The following is an 18,263-nucleotide window of genomic DNA, read 5'->3' as shown; positions in this document are numbered from 1 at the left end:
GTACCTACCCCAAAAAAGAAGTCTTTTGGGTTTATTGTTGTTGTTTGTTTTGGAATCCACACCCAGTAGTGCTCAGGACTTACTCCTAGCTCTACACTTAGAACTCACTCCTGGTGGGCTCAGGGACCATATCAGATGCCTGGGGCCAAACCCAGGTTAGCCCCATGCAAGGCAAACATTCTACCAGCTGTACTATCGCTCTGGTCCCAAAAGGAAAAGTCTGAAAGATTCTAATAAAATGCTAAAAATGACAACATTAATTCTCATACAGTGCAGTGAGAGAATGTGAGCCTCTGCTAAAAGGGACACTGAGACTCAGAAGGGTAGGCTAGCACAACCAAAGTGAGGGGGAAATACCACTCTGGGGAGCAGGGACTCTGGGGCTTGGATTTTGGGTAAGTGCCTGGTACACTGAAGGTAGGGGATGGTCAGGTACTGAATGGGGGCTGGTGTCTCAGAAGACAGGAATAAAAGGCCCCCCAACCACTCAGATAGAGGATTCCCCGGAACCCCAGCAGCAAGAGGCAAATTCACACAAGGAAGGAACTAAGGGAAACTGAGTAAATGAGAGAGAAACAAATAGCAGCCAAACCTGGCCTCATAGAGACATTAATTTTTATTTAGTCACTCACCCAAAAATATGTATTTTGGGTATATATGTATATATATGGGGATATATGTACATGTATATACATATACATATACATATACATATACATATATATATATGAGTTTGGGGCCATACTTGGCAGTACTCAGAGTTTACTCCTAGCTCTATGATCAGGAATTACTCCTGGTGGGCTCAGAGGATCATATGGGATGCCAGGAATCAAACCTGGGTAGGCCACATGCAAGGCAAATGCCCTACCCACTCTACTATTGCTCAGGCCCCACCAAAAAATATTTATTAAGAAGCCTTCATGTAAAAACCCGAGTGCCCAAGAACAGATGACGGTTAAAGAAAATTTGGTACATCTACACAATAGAATACTATGCAGCTGTCAGAAAGAATGAAGTCATGAAATTTGCATATAAGTGGATCAACATGGAGAGATCATGTTAAGTGAAATGAGTCAGAAAGAGAGGGACAGACATAGAAAGACTGCACTCATTTGTGGAATATAAGGTAAGGTGAGATAAAGGCCCTCCCGTTGATCATCGATTTGCTCGAGCGGGCCCAGTAACGTCTCCATTGGAGACTTTGTTGTTACTGTGTCTGGCATATCCAATACGTCACGGGGAGCTTGCCAGGCTCTGCCGTGTGGGCGAGATACTCTCGGTAGCTTGCCGGGCTCTCTGAGAGGGGCGAGGAATCGAACTCGGGTCGGCCATGTTGGCCGCTTGCAAGGCAAACGCCCTACCCGCTGTGCTATTGCAGAATGGGAGACTAACACCCAGGAAGAGTAGAAATGAGTACTAGGAGGATTGTTCCACAGCTTGGAAGCCGCCTTCAAATGCTGGGGGAAAAGGCAGCTCAGATAAAGAGACCACCCAGTAAAGAATGCTTAGAGGGCCAACTAGGGATGGGAGATGCATGCTGAAAGTAGACTATAGACCGAATGATGGCCACTCAATACCTCTATTGCAAACCACAACACCCAAAAGGAGAGAGAGAGCAAAAGGGAATGCCCTGCCACAGAGGCGGGGGGCGGGGGGAGGGGGTGGTGGGAGGGATAATGGGATCATTGGTGGTAGAGAATGGGCACTGGTGGAGGGATGGGTACTCGATCATTGTATGACTGAAGCGTAAGCACGAAAGTTTGTTAGCCTGTAACTCTGTACCTCACGGTGATTCATTTAAAAAAAAAAAAAGCCTTCATGTGAGATTCCAAAGGCACCAAGAAACCAAGTATGGGCAAGACAGACTCCATGCTAGCCCTCAGGGTCAGTCACATGCTGCCAAAGGACAGCCTGAATCCCTGCCACACTGACAAGAGAGAGGGGACAGATACTGAAAGGGAGAAGATTCAGCACAGTAAGTGTAGGGCACCAGCCTGACCTTCATGGCTGCTTGGTGAGTGTCACCTTCCTTAGGACAGACTGAAAACAGTTGCTCCCATCCTGTGCCCCTCTTTCTTGGGCTCCCAGAGAGCTCCATGTCACTTCAGCACTGAAGTGACAGAACCCTGGGTCTCCTCTCCTATCCTCCAAACCAGAGATTCTAGATCATCTAGATGATCTAGATCATCATCATCTCTGACTTTTTGTCACAGGTAGCAAAAAATTTTGGGGGAAAAAATTGCTTAAGTAAATAAAAATAAAATGTCTTTCTCCCCTGAGAGAAGTTATGGGCCCAACCTAGACCCTGATCCAGACAAAAATCTAAAGATGTTCAGAGCCTCCACCAGCCACATATGCTGGGGGAAAAGGCAGCTCAGATAGAGAAGGGAGCACCAAATAAAGGGTGTTGGGAGGATCCTCCCAGGATGGGAGATGCATGCTGAAAGTAGACTATAGACAAACATGATTGCCACTCAATGTCTATTTTGCAAACCACAGCACCCAAAAAGGAGAGAGAGAACAAAAGGAATGCCCTGTCACAGAGGCAGGGTGGAATGGGGGGATGGGGGGCGGGAGGGATACTGGGATCAGTGGTGGTGGAGGATGGGCGCTGGTGGAGGAATGGGTACTTGATCATTGTATAACTGAAACCCAAGCACAAAAATTTGTAAGTCTACAACTGTACCTAGTAAAAATATTTTTAAAAATAAAATAAAAATAAAGATATTCAGAGCCTTCAGGCATAAGTAAAACCTCATCCTTTCTCCCAAAAACCCCATGAAACCCTCGGAGCAGGATATTCACTAAACATCTGACTTGATTAAAAAAGAAAAGAAAAGAAAAGAAGCATCTCAAATAAGAACATAGAACTGATCATTCACAATGGATTTCCTTGGTAAGCACACACTAATTTGGTTTCCCTGCCCCATCTCTACCTAAGAGAGAGAGATAATTCATACCTAAATGAGTGGCTAATGCTGGCTGCCCTGTGCTCAACCCACCCAGCTCACCCACCTCATCCCCAGCCTTCTTCCCTTGGTCAACTCTGCCAAGTCCATGCCCAGCTCAGGCTCTCATCTTTGTTGTGTTCTGGATCCTTCTCCTCCTGTGGGCCTCAAGTCAGATGTCATCACTCTAACAGTCCACTCAAACGTCTTTTTTGGTTTGTTTGGGTTTCTGTTTGTTTCTGGGCCACACCTGGTAGTGATCAGGGGTTATTCCTGCCTCTGCACTCAGGGATCACTCCTGGAGAGATTCAGGAGACCATAAGGAGTGCTCTCCACCCTATAGGCGGAGCTCCGAGGACTAGCAGGAGGAAGAAAGGCATAGACCTTGGGTTTTTAGTGGTGTCCCTCAGCCCACCCTGGAACCCCAAGCCTGAGAGCCCATCTGCACAGCACAGGGCCCCCTCTTGGGCAGGATACCTTCATAGGCCTCCTCCGTGTACTCAGCATTGATGAACCTGGCCAGGATGTGGTTCTCCTCGGCGAAAGCAAGCAGGATCCGCACGATCTCCTTGGTGTTGGGGTTGATGTTCAGCAGGGCCTTCATCAGGCAGGTCTTCCCTGTGTCTGAGGCCGTCAGCTTGTGCATGAGGAAGTCTGTGCAGGAGTCAGAGACTGGAGTCACAGGAGGCCATCCCTCACCCTTCCAGCCCCAAGGAAGGGAAGCTGGGGGAGGGGGCCACAGCCCCAGACCACAAGACTTTGTTCCATGCCCTCCAAGTGCATTGCACAGGCACACAGATACACACACACACACACACACAAACATATAGACACACAAACACCCCCCCCCCACACACACACACACGAGACCCTCTACAATTCTGCCTCCCTCATTTCCTCTTCAGGTTCTTCCTTCCCCTGAGCCTTCTAGGGACCATTTGCTCTCCCTTCTGTACCCCCTCCCTGGTAAGGGGCAGTTCTACCCACTTCATGGCTTCCCATAAACTGTCCCTTAACTCTCCCTTAGCTCTCCCACAATAGAACTTTCACACCCTACACTGGCTGTTCCCCTAATCTCCAAGACTGCTGGGGCTCAACCATCCACCACTCACCAATGGCATCACCCTGGACACCTTCCTTTCCCTGCTCCCCAGTACCTGGCCCTGCTGCTGGGCTCCCAACTCTGCACCAACAGTGTCCTCCTCCCATGTCACCCTTCCTCCTTGCCAGACCCTGCTCCTGTCTAAGCCCTGCTATGGCTCCCTGCTGCCCTCAGAGTCACCTACAAAGCCCCTCACTCAGCATTCACAGTGGTGGGGCCAAGGGCAAGATGGACAGTGGAAACCAAGGAGGAACCCCCAGGTTCTGCACCCTGTCCTAGGGCCCAGCACTGACCAGGCACATCCAGGCCACGGCGTCGCTTGCAAAGTTCCTGCAGCTCAACCAGCAGCTCCAGGAGCTCCTCCACGCAGCCCTCTGACACCGCCGCAAAGATGCGCTTCTTCAGTCGTTTCTTCTTCCGCCTCTGCTCTTCTTTGGCCAGGTTTGCACTGAGGCAGAACATGCTTCTGACCCACTCACTCAAATGCACCACCATCCTCTCTCTCTTTCCTGTACCCCAAGAGTTACTGTACGTGTAGGACACTGCCAGTCCCTCAGCCCTTCCAAATGCTTAGCTCAATGCCTGGACTCTCCTGTTAGTGCTCCAGCCCCTGAGGTCTCCTTTGCTCTCTGCAGGGTCCCCCCTCTAATCCATTGACCAATACACTTCATGAAAAATATAATGGAGGGCAGGAGCAATAGTAGGGCACTTTCCTTGCATGTGGCCAACCCGGGTTTGATTTCTGGCACCGTACAGGGTCCCCTGAGTCCCACCAGAAGTGATCCCTGAGTACAGAGCCAGGAAGGAGTAAGTCTTGAGAACTCCTAGGTATAGACACCCCGAAATATATCCATATACATGTATATGCATATATCTGGATGGAAAGATAGGTCAAGGGTTAAGGGTTAAAATGTTTACCTTGAGTGACCCTGGAGCAGGATCAGGAATATGAACTGAATATAGCCAGCATGTGTGGCCCAAAACCCTAATATATATATATATATATATATATATATATATATATATATATATTAGATGAGCAACTATTTGGATTATTGGGGAGGGTATATGCCTATATCCATAGTGACTACCTCAGGCCAGGGAAATAGTTGAAAGGCACTGGAGTCCATGTGCAAGGCCTTGAGCCCAGTCCTGGACAGTGACTGACTCCCCAATACCAGCAGGTAAAGCTCTGATGGTCCCTGAGTTCCACCAGGGTAGCCTTAGTGATGCCAGCACTGCTGCACCTGAACAGAGTCTCATCTCCAGACCCAAGTCCTGTTGGCCAAGGACAGCCAGAAGTAGATTCTGGAATGCCTGAACTTTGTCTGAGAGTGATGACCACCAAAGTATGGAAGGAGGCAAGAAGAAAATGTCAGTTTCATATTCGTACTGCTTGAATATCTTTTCCTCTCTCCCTCCTCCACACTCCAATCCCACACTCTCACTAGGCAGCCACAGCAATGTGTAGATGCATGACCTCTGTTCTCGTGTGTCCTGGCAAAATGCACACTGGTGCTTAACAGTTCTTATGTGTGTATATTCAATTTACACAGCTGCATTAAATATTAATTATATGTTGCTAAGGTGATTCTGCTGCATGCATATTTCTTTATAAGTTTTATAAGTAAATTAATAAAATTCAGCATCCCTCTTTCCCCCACCAAAATTTTCTACATTTCCAGACATTGTCTCAGCACTCGCAGAAGCTTCCTTCCCTTTTCTGTCGATTGCCCTGGCCTGTCCCTCAGCACCTTGATAGATGGGAACAAAGGGGAGGGCCAGGCTCACCAGGGACTGTTGGGGTTGGACGGGGTCTCTGTCACATCGTCTTGAGGAGATTGAGGGGAATCCATGTCTTCACAGTTGCCGGAGATGCTGAAGTGAGGGATGAGGGGTGGGGGGGGAGGAAGAGGGACAGGTCCAAAATTAGACACTGACAGCAAGTGGCAGTCAGGCCTGGCCACAGGAGGTCACTGCAGGTCACTGCCCACCCCCAAGAGTGGCAGCTGTATGGGGCCTACTCACCACTGGCGGATGTTGGAGTCCATGGGCTTGGAGAAGACAGGGGGAGAGTTCTTAGCAACCGCAGGGTTGGGCTCGAACCCTTCTATCTCCAGGAAGAAGTAGGCACTGGGGAGACACCCAAGCAAGGCCATTGGAGCTGGGGCCAGGAGTGGGCCTGTCCTGAATCTCTGCCACCAAGGGTGCCCATGACACAGCATAGGACCTCCACCTGCTCCAGGCCTTCTCATGCGTGTGGCCTCAGATGACTCTCACAACTGTCCCTGGGGTGGCACTGCCATCATCAGTGCCTTACCCTTACACCAGCCCTCCAGCCAGGGCACATCCTTAGACCCTGAGACCTACAAGGCCTTTGCAGGCTGTGGTGGGTAAGACAAGAGCGGAAGTGACTCTAGCTGTCTGACCTCAGTCCCCATCCCCCCAACTCCACCCCTTTCCTTCTTTCATCTTGCTCTTTGCACAGAAACTCCTCACAGAAAGACTGCAATGGCACTGTTCACAATAACCAGAATCTGGAAATAAACCGAGTGCCTGAGAACACACAGCTGGTAAAGAAACTTTGGTACATCTATACAATAGAATACTACGCAGCCTTAAGGAAAGATGAAGTCATGAAACTTGCTTATAAATGGATAGACTTGGAGAGCATCATGCTAAATGAAATGAGTCAGAAAGAGAGGGACCTACACAGAATGGCTGCATTCATTTATGGAGTAAAAAATAGTATAATATAAGACTGACACCCAAGGACAGTAGACACAGGACCAGGAATATTGCTCCATGGTTGGAAGCCTGCCTCATGAGCTGGGAGAGAAGGCAGCTAGGCTAGAGAAGAGATCAGTAAGTCAATGATGGTTGGAGGGATCGCTCGGGATGGGAGATGTGTGCTGAAATAGATAAAGGACCAAACATGATGGCCTCTAAGTATCTGTATTGCAAACCATAATGCCAAAAGTAGAGAGAGAGTAAGAGAGAAATTGTCTGCCATAGAGGCAAGGGGAGAAGTGAATGGGGGGTGGGGAGACACTGGGGACATTGGTGGTGGAAAATGTACACTGGTGGAGGGATGGGTGTTCAATCATTGTATGAATGAAACTCAAACATGAAAGCTTTATAAGTACATCTCATGGCGATTCAATTAAAAAGAAAAGAAAAGAAAAAAGAAAAGAAAAGAAAAAAAAAGACTGTAATGGAGCAGGGATGGCCTAGGGGGAGACGCGGGGTTAAGGAATCTTGAAAAGGAAAAGAACAACCAGGAACCCACTGTGTAAAGTGAAGGAGAGGAGCTGCAGAATGAAATGGGACAAAAACCTTCTCTCACCTCAGACTGGGAGCGGAGGGAGCCACAGGGGGGCAGAGCCTGTGACCTGACATAGCCCCAGGGAAGCAGAGACATTCACTAGCCCCCAAAAGGCAGGAGCCCAAATGTCATGCCTCAGCCTCATCACCAAAACACCCACAAACACGAGCTCCCACAATCACACACTCAGAGACAAGCCTGGAGTGAGCAGGAAGGAGAGGATTGAGCCTCAGTTGCAGCCATGCTCCCCAGGACTAAAGCTGCTGTGAGTAGCCTAGCCTGGGACGAAGAATCCCTCAGAAGCCACTAAGGCTGCAATCTCCTGTCTGGGCTAAAAGCAGCAACACACCTTCACCCTTCCTCCCAAAACCTTCTTCGGTAAGAATTCCCAAAGGGCATTCCAGGGAACCTTCCAGGGGGCCAGGTTCTGAGGTATGTATGGTATGGAGAAGCATCCCATCCTCAGGTCCTGCCCTCCAAAGGAGCAGGAAGAGGCCAATGGATCCAAGAACCTAAGTCCTGTGGTCCTGACCCGGAGCTCACACACTTTTCTCTCAGCCCTCTGCATTTCCTTCCAGCCAGGCCTGCTCTTAAGGTCCAAGTCACATAGGATGGCCACAGCACAGCCTGTCTGGGGGCAGCAGGCAAAAGGGACACCCTGAGCTGGCTGGGGAATTTGCTGTCCTCCTCTAGACACAGACAAGCCTGGAAGACTCAGAGATAATCCGGAGTAGGGGCATGAAGGGATGGGGACAGGGCTGGAGTACACATTGGTCCTCACCTTCCAGTCAAGAGAAGCCTTCCAGCCTGATCTAAATCAAATCCTTCCTCCAAAAGAAACCAAAGGGAGGGGCAAGGCCCGGGCTGGGAGCCTGAGGACTAGCTTCAGTCTGCCTCTGCCTCTGCCTTCTGTCATTTCTGGGTCAAGTGTTCTCATGTGCATGGGAAACATTTGGACCGGATCATCCCCAAAGCTCGCGTTCTGAAGCCAGGACAGCACTCAGATTATCTGGCGATGAACTAGCTAGCTGAAGTGATATCCCTGCAGGGTCCCAGAACAGCCACCCCAAGATTACTCCTGCCTGTCTGGAATCCAGCAAGGCAGATACCTAATCAATATTTATTGAGCATCTCCACTGTGACAGTTCCAGCTCTGGGAGTGGAGAATACAGAGGTAAATACATGAGCAAAAACCTCTACCTCCAGTAGGTTCTACGAGTGGGCTATATAAACTGTCCCCCAAAGACCTGAAAGATTCTTTGGTTTGTTTGGTTGGTTGTTTTTGTCTTTTGTTTTGTTTGGGGGCCACACCTAGCGATGCTCAGGGGTTACTCCTGGCTCTATAATAAGAAGTCACTCCTGGCTATGCTCAGGGGATGCCAGGGATCAAACCTTGGATCCTTGACGCCAGTGATCAAGTCCTCACACAGTAAAGCTGTGGCTTTGCTTGCTTTAAATAATACATTATCCTTCTGCTACAATTTCTTTTGATGACAGAAACTTTAATTGCATTGCCCTTGATTCTCCAGCACTCAACAGTGGTCCTGACATTCAGAAGCACGAACTAGAAAGATGGGTATAAGGATGGATAGGTGAATAATAAAAGACAAATGATTTAAAAATGGCTGGGTGGATGCATGGATGGATGAAAGAATGAAAGCATAGATAGACAGATGGGAAGCATTAGGGGAAAAGCAAAAGCAAGGAGTGAGTGAAACTTCTACAAATTTTGTGGAAAGCAAGAATGATAAGAAGGAAGGGTGGAGATGTGCATGACTAAGGAAGGCTAGTTGGAATAGGATGGAAGGAGAGACCAGTGAACTGCACCAGTTAGCAGGCAGAGTGACTCAGCCTTAAACTATCATATCGGGGGAAGTTGCATTCCTCTAGTGATTCCTACTGGGTTCTCAGTTTCCCCAAACTCTCAACTCTTCTTCCCAGTCTCGCACAAGAAACTAAGAAGCTAACCCCTTCCCCTCCTTCAGACCTCCTCCCAGAACCCACACGAGCTGCAAGGATGGTCCAGAAAACTCATCCATGACGGTCTCTGTGTACTCCAGACTTGGAGACCAAGAATGCAAGGGAAGGGGAAGAATGTCCTCTCCTCACAGCAGAGTCGCCTCACTGGCGCAGGGGTTCCAGGCTGTCATCAGCTGCTTATTCGCCTCCTGCTCTCTTCCCCCTGCTTCCACAGCCTCACCCACAGTCTCCAACATGACTTGAATGTTCTGAGGGAATTTGGGAGGCAGAGAAGGAAAAAATGATCCTGACCAGAACAAAATATCATCAATAACCACCTTCACCTCTTCAGGGAGGAACTGGCCTGTGGTGTTCAGGGGAAGACAGGGTTCTGGAGTCTGTGTTCTGGCAGGTGGGCGTTGGTCTGGTTTGAAGGGGGCCTATGGGTTAGGGGAAAGCCTGGAAGCAGGGACAGCAACATGAGAAACACCTGGGGGGCAGACCGGTGAGGCTGTATCTGCAGACAATCGTGTTCCGTGGTCAGAAAGGACATACCTGAGAGTAGCAGGGACCTTATCATGGGTTGAGGAGCCTTCAGACCATAAAGTCAGCCCCCTGACCGCCCTGTTTGCCACTGCATACAAGCAGATGGCCTGGTCTCAGCCATGTGACTCCTAGCTACTGACCTGCCACCACAGCTGTTTGTTTATTCCTGTCTTTGACTCAGGCTAGAGTTCGTGTTGTTAACTCAGGTGAGCAGACAGCTGGGCACCGTTGTGTAAGTGAGCAGTCCCCGGAAACTCCATCTTGTTCACCACAGAACTTGTCAACCTTTTGCCCGCCTTTTCTTTCTGCCTTTCCTCAATGCTAAGAAATGGCCCATGAATTGTGTGTCCAGTGTGAACCCAGGAGCCCAGCAGATATGAGAGGAGAGGAACATACAGCACCTGCCTGATTCTGTGTGTCCCGGAGATGACACCAGACACTGTGGGATGGCCCCATCTTCTCTCCAGCTCAATACCCTTCTCTGGTTTGACCTGCTGCTTCAACAGTCCTTTAGAACCTGCAAACCCCAGCCTGAGAGCAAGATTTGGGGGAAACGAGAAAAAGTTCCCAATCTTCTCAGGTTGCAAGCACCCGAATGAAACCTGCTTTCCTCACACTAAAATTTGTCTTCTGAACACTGGCTCTGAGGTGGCAACAGCAAAAACTTGGATGTAGTAACAATTTCTCCCAAACTTCTACCCCTTTGAAGGCAAAGAACTATCCCGCACCACTTCAGGGTCTGGGAAATCCTATCTCAATTGTCTTCTTCCCCAGGATGGCCAAGTGCTCTGAGCACTCCAGGTCACTCCATAACTTTATCTGTTTGTGTCTGTCCTGGGCAGACAGGTCTGGCCCCAGGGCCCAGTCAGGTCTCAGGGGCAGCAATTCACAGAGACCAAGAAATAAACCCAAGCTCAAACCTCTCCCCAGGCCAGTGCACGCTCTCTCTCTCCCTCTCTCTCTCTCTCTCTCAGTCTCTCTCCCTCCCTCTCTCTTCTCTCTCTCTTTCTCTCTCTCTTTCTCTCTTTCACACACACACACCTCAATCACAAATGCACATTACACACTGTCACTGTCACTGTCCTCCCGTTGTTCATTGATTTGCTCGAGCGGGCCCAGTAATGTCTCCATTGTGACAATTGTTACTGTGTTTTGCATATCGAATACATTACGGATAGCTTACCAGGCTTTGCCGTGCAGGCAAGATACTCTCAGTATCTTGCCGGGTCTCTGAGAGGGGCGGAGGAATCGAACTCAGGTACACACAATCACATTCATATGCACACACGCGCTCACACAGACATGCACACTCATGCACACATAAATTCACACACACTCAAACGCATGCATGCACACAATCAATCACACTCACACACATACACATGCACACAGACACACATGCACACACACACACACACAAAAGTGCATATTCACTGAGTGCTCAATTCCCTTCTATATCTGTCTACATCAATCATTTCTTTTTTATTTTTCTTCCTAAGCCTAATTCAGGCTATAATCAGTTATGCAGGAAATACCCAAATCTTTGGGGTCCAGGAAAAAGTAAGCATGTGAATACCCTTAAATCACCCTTTAAACAGAGAAGAAGCCACCTCTGCATGGGACAAAGGGTAACCTCACTCCGGGCCCTCAACTTGCCAAAACCATGAGCAGAGCAAGCAAGGAGGAGGAGGAGAAGGAGGAGGAGGAGGAGGAAGAAGAAGAAGGAGGGAGAGGAAGAAGAAGGAGGAAGAAGGAGGAAGGAGGAGGAGGAAGAGGAGGAGGAAGAGGAGGAGGAAGAGGAGGAGGAAAAGGAAGAAGAGGAAGAGGAAGAGGAAGAAGAGGAAGAGGAAGAAGAGAAAGAAGAGGAAGAGGAAGAAGAGGAAGAAGAAAAGGAAGAAGAGGAAGAGGAAGAAGAAGAGGAAGAAGAAGAGGAAGAAGAGGAAGAGGAAGAAGGAGAAGGAGAAGGAGAAGGAGAAGGAGAAGGAGAAGAAGAAGAAGAAGAAGAAGAAGAAGAAGAAGAAGAAGAAGAAGAAGAAGAAGAAGAAGAAGAAGAAGAAGAAGAAGCAACAGCAGCATCCCTGCCATAGAGGCAGGCTGGGGATGGGTGTTGGAAATTGTATGACTGAAACCCAATAGTGGACAACTTTATAACTGCATCTTATGGTGATTCAATTAATAAATAAATAAATAATGAGAGGTGTGGGTGAGGGGGCAGAGAGACAGATGTCATGTTTGCTGGCATGTCATGTCATGTCTCTGCTCTTACCTAGACTGGTCACATGCCCTCGTAGATCTCCCTGCGGCCCAGCTCTGCTGTGCTCAGGGATGGAGTCTCTGGCTCTCCAAGCTGGCATTTCATTCCTGAACTTGGTTCTTGCTACACTACCTTGGGCCTTCTCCTCTAACGTATCCTCATCAGAGAAAATCCCATCATCCTTCCCAAGCCATCAATACAGGAAAAGGGGGTGTCTGTTGGTCCTCTTCCCTCACATCCCAGAGTGAATCCAATCTTAATACCTCTGTGTCCTAACCCACTCTTCTTCATCCCTGACTAACCAGGTCAGACCTCACCCCCTGTCACCTGGGCTTCCCAACAGTCCCCTGTACTCCTCCAGCTCATCATCATGCAGATCACCAGGAATGGCCTTTCCCAGCTCAGTGCTCAGCAAATCTTCCCTCTCTCAAGAGCCTGCCTTGATCCAATGGCCCTCAGCCCTGTCTAAGCTCTATAGCCAAACTCTAAGCCAAGTGCAAATGGAATCATCCTCCTGAAGATCCCTCCATCTTCTCAGCACCTCCACCGCAAGGGACTCCTCATTGGCCCAGACTCTAAGCACCCTCTCCCACAGGAAGGACCCAAGACTGCCCCCAGAAACAGACTGCCCTGCCCCTCCTTGCATCCTGCCCTCCTTGTACCCTACCTGCCTACTTTTCCCTCTCTCCCGCTCACTTTCCACATGCCCCTGGCTATCCCTCTCACCTGTGTCACGGTCATTCCATTCATTCTGTCCCCAATCCCCCTACTCAGGAGACGTTTTGCTTCTATGTCAGCAACTATTATGAGACCAACCAAGAAGGGAATGGCAGCGCGAAGCTCGCCTCACCAATGGGCTCATCTAGGCCAGGGGATCCAGTTGGGTCCAAGAGAGACAAAGCTGGGGAGAGGAGCATTCAAGCAGGAGGGCTCTGAGGGCCTTGGGGCTGGAGGGACCACATGGAGGCAGTTCAGGGTTCAAGCACCTCAGAAGAAGTCCTTTTCCTGCTCCCACCTCCTCATTCCCTTAGACAAACCTTGATCCTAACCATCTCAATCCTGCCCAGTGCCCTGGAGCTCTGTGGAGTGACACTGAAAAGAAGCTTCCAGAAAGCGACCACATCAATGCAACCAGCACAGCATAGGTGTGGCTAACACCACTCCAAGCTAACTTTGACAGGGTCCCCTTCACACCAAGGGGGTGGGGCACCAATGACCCAAATGTGAAAGCTAGTGATGAGCAGGAAAGTCACAGGAATCTGAACTGCCCACTGCTTATTGCTTCATGTCTTAAGCAGGAGTGCAGGTCTCCCTGCCTCCCCAGGGGGACCTCCTAACTGTCTGCACCCCAGTGGTCCCAGGGGGGGTCGTCATCACAAACTCCCCAGCTTACTCCACAGGTGCAATGTTATTGCCCTCATCCGAGGTTCTGACACCAGGACACCCACAGGAACACTCGAGCAGATGGCAAAGACTCCCTTAAAAGTGGACTCCAGGACCCCTCCTGGCCTCACTGCACAAAGCCCAAATCAGTATCCAGCCTACCTCTTCTTGGTGGGGGTGAGCTCCGCCGGCCTCTTCTCCTGCAGGACCCCAGGGTTCACGTTGGGGACTGCGCCCCTTCTGCCCATGAGGGGCACCATCTCCTTGGGGATGGTGTTCATGACTGGAACACAATACAGCACAGTTCTCAGTTTTGGAGGAGCCTGTTACAGCCCCGCTCACATCCCCAGGACAGAGAACTCCTCCTCCTAACGGGGAGCCACAAGGCCTCCTAGGAGATGGGAGTGTCATGGTGGCTTCCGGTTCCTCTAGCAGCCAAGTCCGCTGGGCCCAGGACAAGCCATGCACTGAGCTTCCTTCCTGGCCTCACCTCCTGTCCCCACCTGTCGATGAACTCCTGAGAGTGACCCCTGGTTTCTCTATGCCCATCTCAGATTTGGGGTTCAGAGTAGAGTTTTCATTTTCATGCTTTTGACACCAGCCACTCCCCCTGGTCATTGGGTTTCCCAGAACCCTGGTTGTCTTGCAGCTCCCTCATTCCCCAGAGCTGAGTACCACCTGCTCCCTCTGTGGCTGCCTCTCTCCCGACCCTGCAAGGCTGGGTCTCACTCCACACCTGCCTCACTGCTGCGGCCCACAGGCGGACCTGTGCCGGCCTTGGAGAGCAAACACTGTGAGAGGAATGAGGGGCTGAACATGGGGCAGTCCAGAGTATGGGGAACAGTAGAACCCCAGAGAGACAGGAGCCAGAGACTCTGGGGGTCTCTGAGGAGGACTGGCAGTGAGAGGCTGGCAGCATGTGAGGCCCGGGACTGTGATGGATCCCCAAGAGGGCATCAGAGAGGCCCTCTTAGAAAGTTCCAGTGGCAGGAGCCAGGAAGAGGTGCAGTGGGGACCGTGGGGATGGGACTAGGGAAGGTAGGGGGGCTACACAGGATGAGGTGGGGGAGAAAGGTACGGAGGTATGTACTGGGAGCTGACTACAGCTGGAGGATGGTTGGCATTCTCAGCTTAACAGCCCCCAGAGTCATGGAGAGGATGGGTTTCTGCAAGAGGAGCCTGGCGAGGGTGGGGAGCTTCTGGAGGAAGGTGACCTGACTGTGGCATGAGGCTGGGAGACAACAGGTCCCTCCCTGTGGAAAGTGAGCAGCTCTTGGAAGGGTCAGCACTCAGGGAGGGATTTTGGCCTTGAGAGCAGGGAGCTCCGAGCACTGAAGCCACACAAGAGGAGAGAATGTGAGCCCAGATGCTGGCGTGGAGGCTGGGGGGTTGGGAGCTGGTATGGAAACGGGGGCAAGAGACACATCTCCTCCTTTCCCTCCTGAGAAATAGACTGAGGTGGACCTGGGCTGGCTGCGCTCCATCCTCCTGCCGTGAGCCTGCCGCATGGGGCCCGCTCTGGGCAGCGGCGGGGGCAGCAGAGGGTCAGGCCACCTCTGGGCTGGGGCTGCGGCAGCTGTAATTAGCGCCTGAGTCATGGCAGCCGTCCTGCTCCCTCACACTCTCTCACTGCCTGGCCCTCCCTCTCCTGCGTTGAGCTTCCTCTCCTGGCAGGTGGGCTGCTGGGCCTCTCAAACCAGGGCCCTGACAGGAAGGGCCCTCCTGGGAGTCAAGACAAGCCTAGGGACCCCGGGCCCTCCTCGGGGCTGCTGACTCAGTGCCTGGGAACCGTCAGGACCGTCTCTCTGAACCGCGAGGGCAGACTCACCCCACCTTGAACCCCATCACAGTGCTCCCAGCCACCTCCTGGGGCTGCGGGAGCCTCAACTCTGCCCTGGGCGTGTGCCCTTCCCACTTGCCACAGCCTCAAACATCAGGGGAGTTTCCGGCCCCTCACACTCTCCAGCTCTGCTACCCCTCTAGAGGCCCCGCTGGCCCGGAGACCCAGAGGAGAGGGCAGGCAGGACTCCAGGGACCCTGAGACACGGGCTCTGCCCTCCTGCTCTCAGACCATCCCGGCTTCCAAGCACCTCCAGGACTTACCTGGTGAGATCCGGGTGGCTGTGCCTGCCCTCGCGCTGAAATCACCACATGTCCCAGGCCCAAGGCCCCCCAGCGGGACTGTGACTGAGGCGGCAGGAGGCTCCCATCGCAGGCAGAGGGCTGGCTGGAATGAGGCATCAGAGGCAGAACTGGCTGGGCCACCTGCCCTCCGCGCCAGGCAGGCCACACCCACCGCCGTGACTGCAGCGCCCTCCCGCCCACGTGCCCTGCCTGAGTCACCCCCACACCCACTCGGCAGCCTCTCCCCCAGGGAAGAGAGAGGGTGCAGGGGACAGGTGAGGGTCTGGGCCCCACAACTATTTCCTCTCTTGAATTCCATGTTTCCTGGTATGACCCCAATTTCCTCAACAGGGAAATGGGAATCATGACACCTGCTTCCCAAGGAGGTGTGAGGTGGGAGGGCTTGGCAATGAACATCCCCATGCTCTGCTCTGACTCCAGGGGAGGCAAGGTCACAGACAAGGGTTGGCCTGACTGATCCACAGATGGCCAGCCCCGATACTGGTTATCTGTCCTTCAAAGCCAAGGATCGAGCCTTCTGTGACAGAGGCCATCCCTGTCCTGTACTACCCAGCAGGATTCTCACCCCAAACCCAGGGCCAGGCAGCCCCTCTTTCTCTGACTCTGTGACCTTGGATGGTTTATCTCTGCACCTGTTGTCTCATGAATGCAGAGTGCAAGGTCAAACATCCTAGAAGCATCCCTATGAGGCATGAACGAGAACCATGGAGAGGACGAAAATGAAGTGAGGCTCAGAATGGGCCAGAACAGCAGCAGCACTCACCTGGCAGCTCTGGGCCACGTTTGTCTGTGGCACCTTCTCCCTTCTCCTGGCAACTACCTGGGCCACCTGTCTCCCCTGCCACAGAGAGACAGTGCTTCCCGCCCGGTTGGCTGAGGAGAGGGCGGGGCAGGCTGGGGGAGCGTCTCCTGGCACTGGGGAATTGCACACCTGTTTCCGCAGGGCCAGATGGGACAGGATGGAGCAGTGACAGATGCACGGGGACTTCCCTGGCCCTGGAAGTGAGCTCTTCATCCCTCATGGCCACAACCTGTGGGGCCAGGAGAGGCAGGTGAGGGACCTGGAAGGGGCAGGTAGTCTGGCTTCAGGCCCAATGGACTTGGGATGGGTGAATGGAGGGAGTTTGGGGGCTATTACAGCGGAGGACAAAGGGGTCCAACACTTCCACCCATTTCAGTCTCATCCAGTGCCTGAACAGCCTCCATGGGAGCGTCTTCTTCCCTCTCTTACTCAGTTAATTGCCCCTCATGACTCAGCGCCCCTCACCCTCTTAACTTGAATCTCATCTTTGATGGCCTCCAAACCCGGAGGGGAAGGCTCTTGCCAAATTTCTGAGTTCAGCTTGACTTGGGAAAATTCTCGAAAGCCAGGCTAGAATTGCTTTCAAAGGCCCTGTGCCTCATCCAAAGGCACATACTGTGCCCAACGTGGTGTCCAGGAGACACCCTCTGTGGTACCTGGGAACAGATGCCAGACCTGTAACGATATCCCCTCTGTTTCCCCACCCCACCCCCACAGCCTCAGATTCCTGGAAATAGCAGCCTTCATTCCCATCACCCAGCACATGGCAGAAACAGTAAGGGAAGAAAGGAAGGAAGGAAGGAAGGAAGGAAGGAAGGAAGGAAGGAAGGAAGGAAGGAACTGTGTGAGAGCCACAGGAAATGGGGGGTCTCTACCCTCAAACATTGTGTAAGCCCCTGGAACAACAGGCTCGGACAGATCCCTTTGTTCCCCTGGACAGGACAGGAAGACTTCAGCCATCGAGGACATGGGCATGCTCAGGGGCGAGGAGGTAGTGGAAGGAGAGAAGCCTCCAGTCTACAGGGCATAACTCATCTTCAAGCACTTTGCTGGGCCTGCGTGGTGACAGGCTGCCTCGTCAGAGCTCAGGGTAGCCGGGCCCCAGGCCGCTGAGTCAGCCCAGTTTCCTAGTCACCAAGTTGTGCTGGCCTGGCCTAGAGGCACGAGACACGGGACCCTGCTGGAGTGCTGGTGTGACTGTGGTGAGTCAGCACCTCAAAGCTGGCATCACCGTCCCCCTGCACCTGGTGGCTACTTGTCCTGGCAGGACACCTGACCTGTGGGCTGGGGAAGTAAGAAGGGCACCCAGTACACTGGCCTTCCTCCTTCTGTCCAACCTGCAAAGCTAGCAAAGCTGGCCCAGCCTGGATCACTATGTTTACCCTGAGCATCCTCTCATAAGCTGCCTTCCTTGCCCCTGCCCCTCATTCATGACTATGTTGCAAGGTGTGCTGAACCCCACTTTATCACCTCAGTACCTGAGATGGGTGTGGAAACCAGCAGAGTCAATGCTTCCCCAAGGGTCTCCTCCAAACTGACTATGTATGTGTGTCCCAGCAGGAGTGGAAATGGGCCTGGGGACTGGATGGGTGCAGACAGAAGGAGAGGGAAGCCTCTGCATGGTCCTACCCCTCTCTGCTCCCTAAGGCCAGAATTAGATGTCCCCAAGAGAGCCCATGAGCACCCCCTCTAACCCAACTGAGATTGGTTCAAGAGTTTTGATCAGCTGTGCTTGCTTTGGGCTATTAGTGCTCTACAGTGGGCCACCCTGGTGGCACTGGGCAGACCCACTACCTCCC

General features: G+C 51.9%; 1 protein-coding gene across 2 annotated transcripts in view; it reads right to left on the bottom strand.

The window, feature by feature from the left end:
- Nucleotides 1–13,798, bottom strand: part of TRPV3 (transient receptor potential cation channel subfamily V member 3) — a 37,338-nt gene extending 23,540 nt beyond the window's left edge. For both annotated transcript variants that reach the window (XM_056127729.1, XM_056127730.1), the window contains exons 1-5: nt 13,680–13,798; nt 6,079–6,183; nt 5,842–5,928; nt 4,344–4,498; nt 3,426–3,602 (exon numbers count right to left, since the gene is read on the bottom strand). In XM_056127729.1, the coding sequence (XP_055983704.1) occupies nt 3,426–3,602; nt 4,344–4,498; nt 5,842–5,928; nt 6,079–6,183; nt 13,680–13,798 (643 nt within the window). The remainder of the gene's footprint in view (nt 1–3,425; nt 3,603–4,343; nt 4,499–5,841; nt 5,929–6,078; nt 6,184–13,679) is intronic.
- Between the last annotated feature and the right edge of the window lie 4,465 nt (nt 13,799–18,263).

This window comes from Sorex fumeus, unplaced genomic scaffold (assembly GCF_029834395.1).
Source record: "Sorex fumeus unplaced genomic scaffold, SorFum_2.1 ptg000063l, whole genome shotgun sequence".
Classification (NCBI taxonomy): Eukaryota; Metazoa; Chordata; class Mammalia; order Eulipotyphla; family Soricidae; genus Sorex; species Sorex fumeus.
Note: the sequence above shows the minus strand (reverse complement) of the source record. Positions and strands in the feature narration are given on the sequence as shown.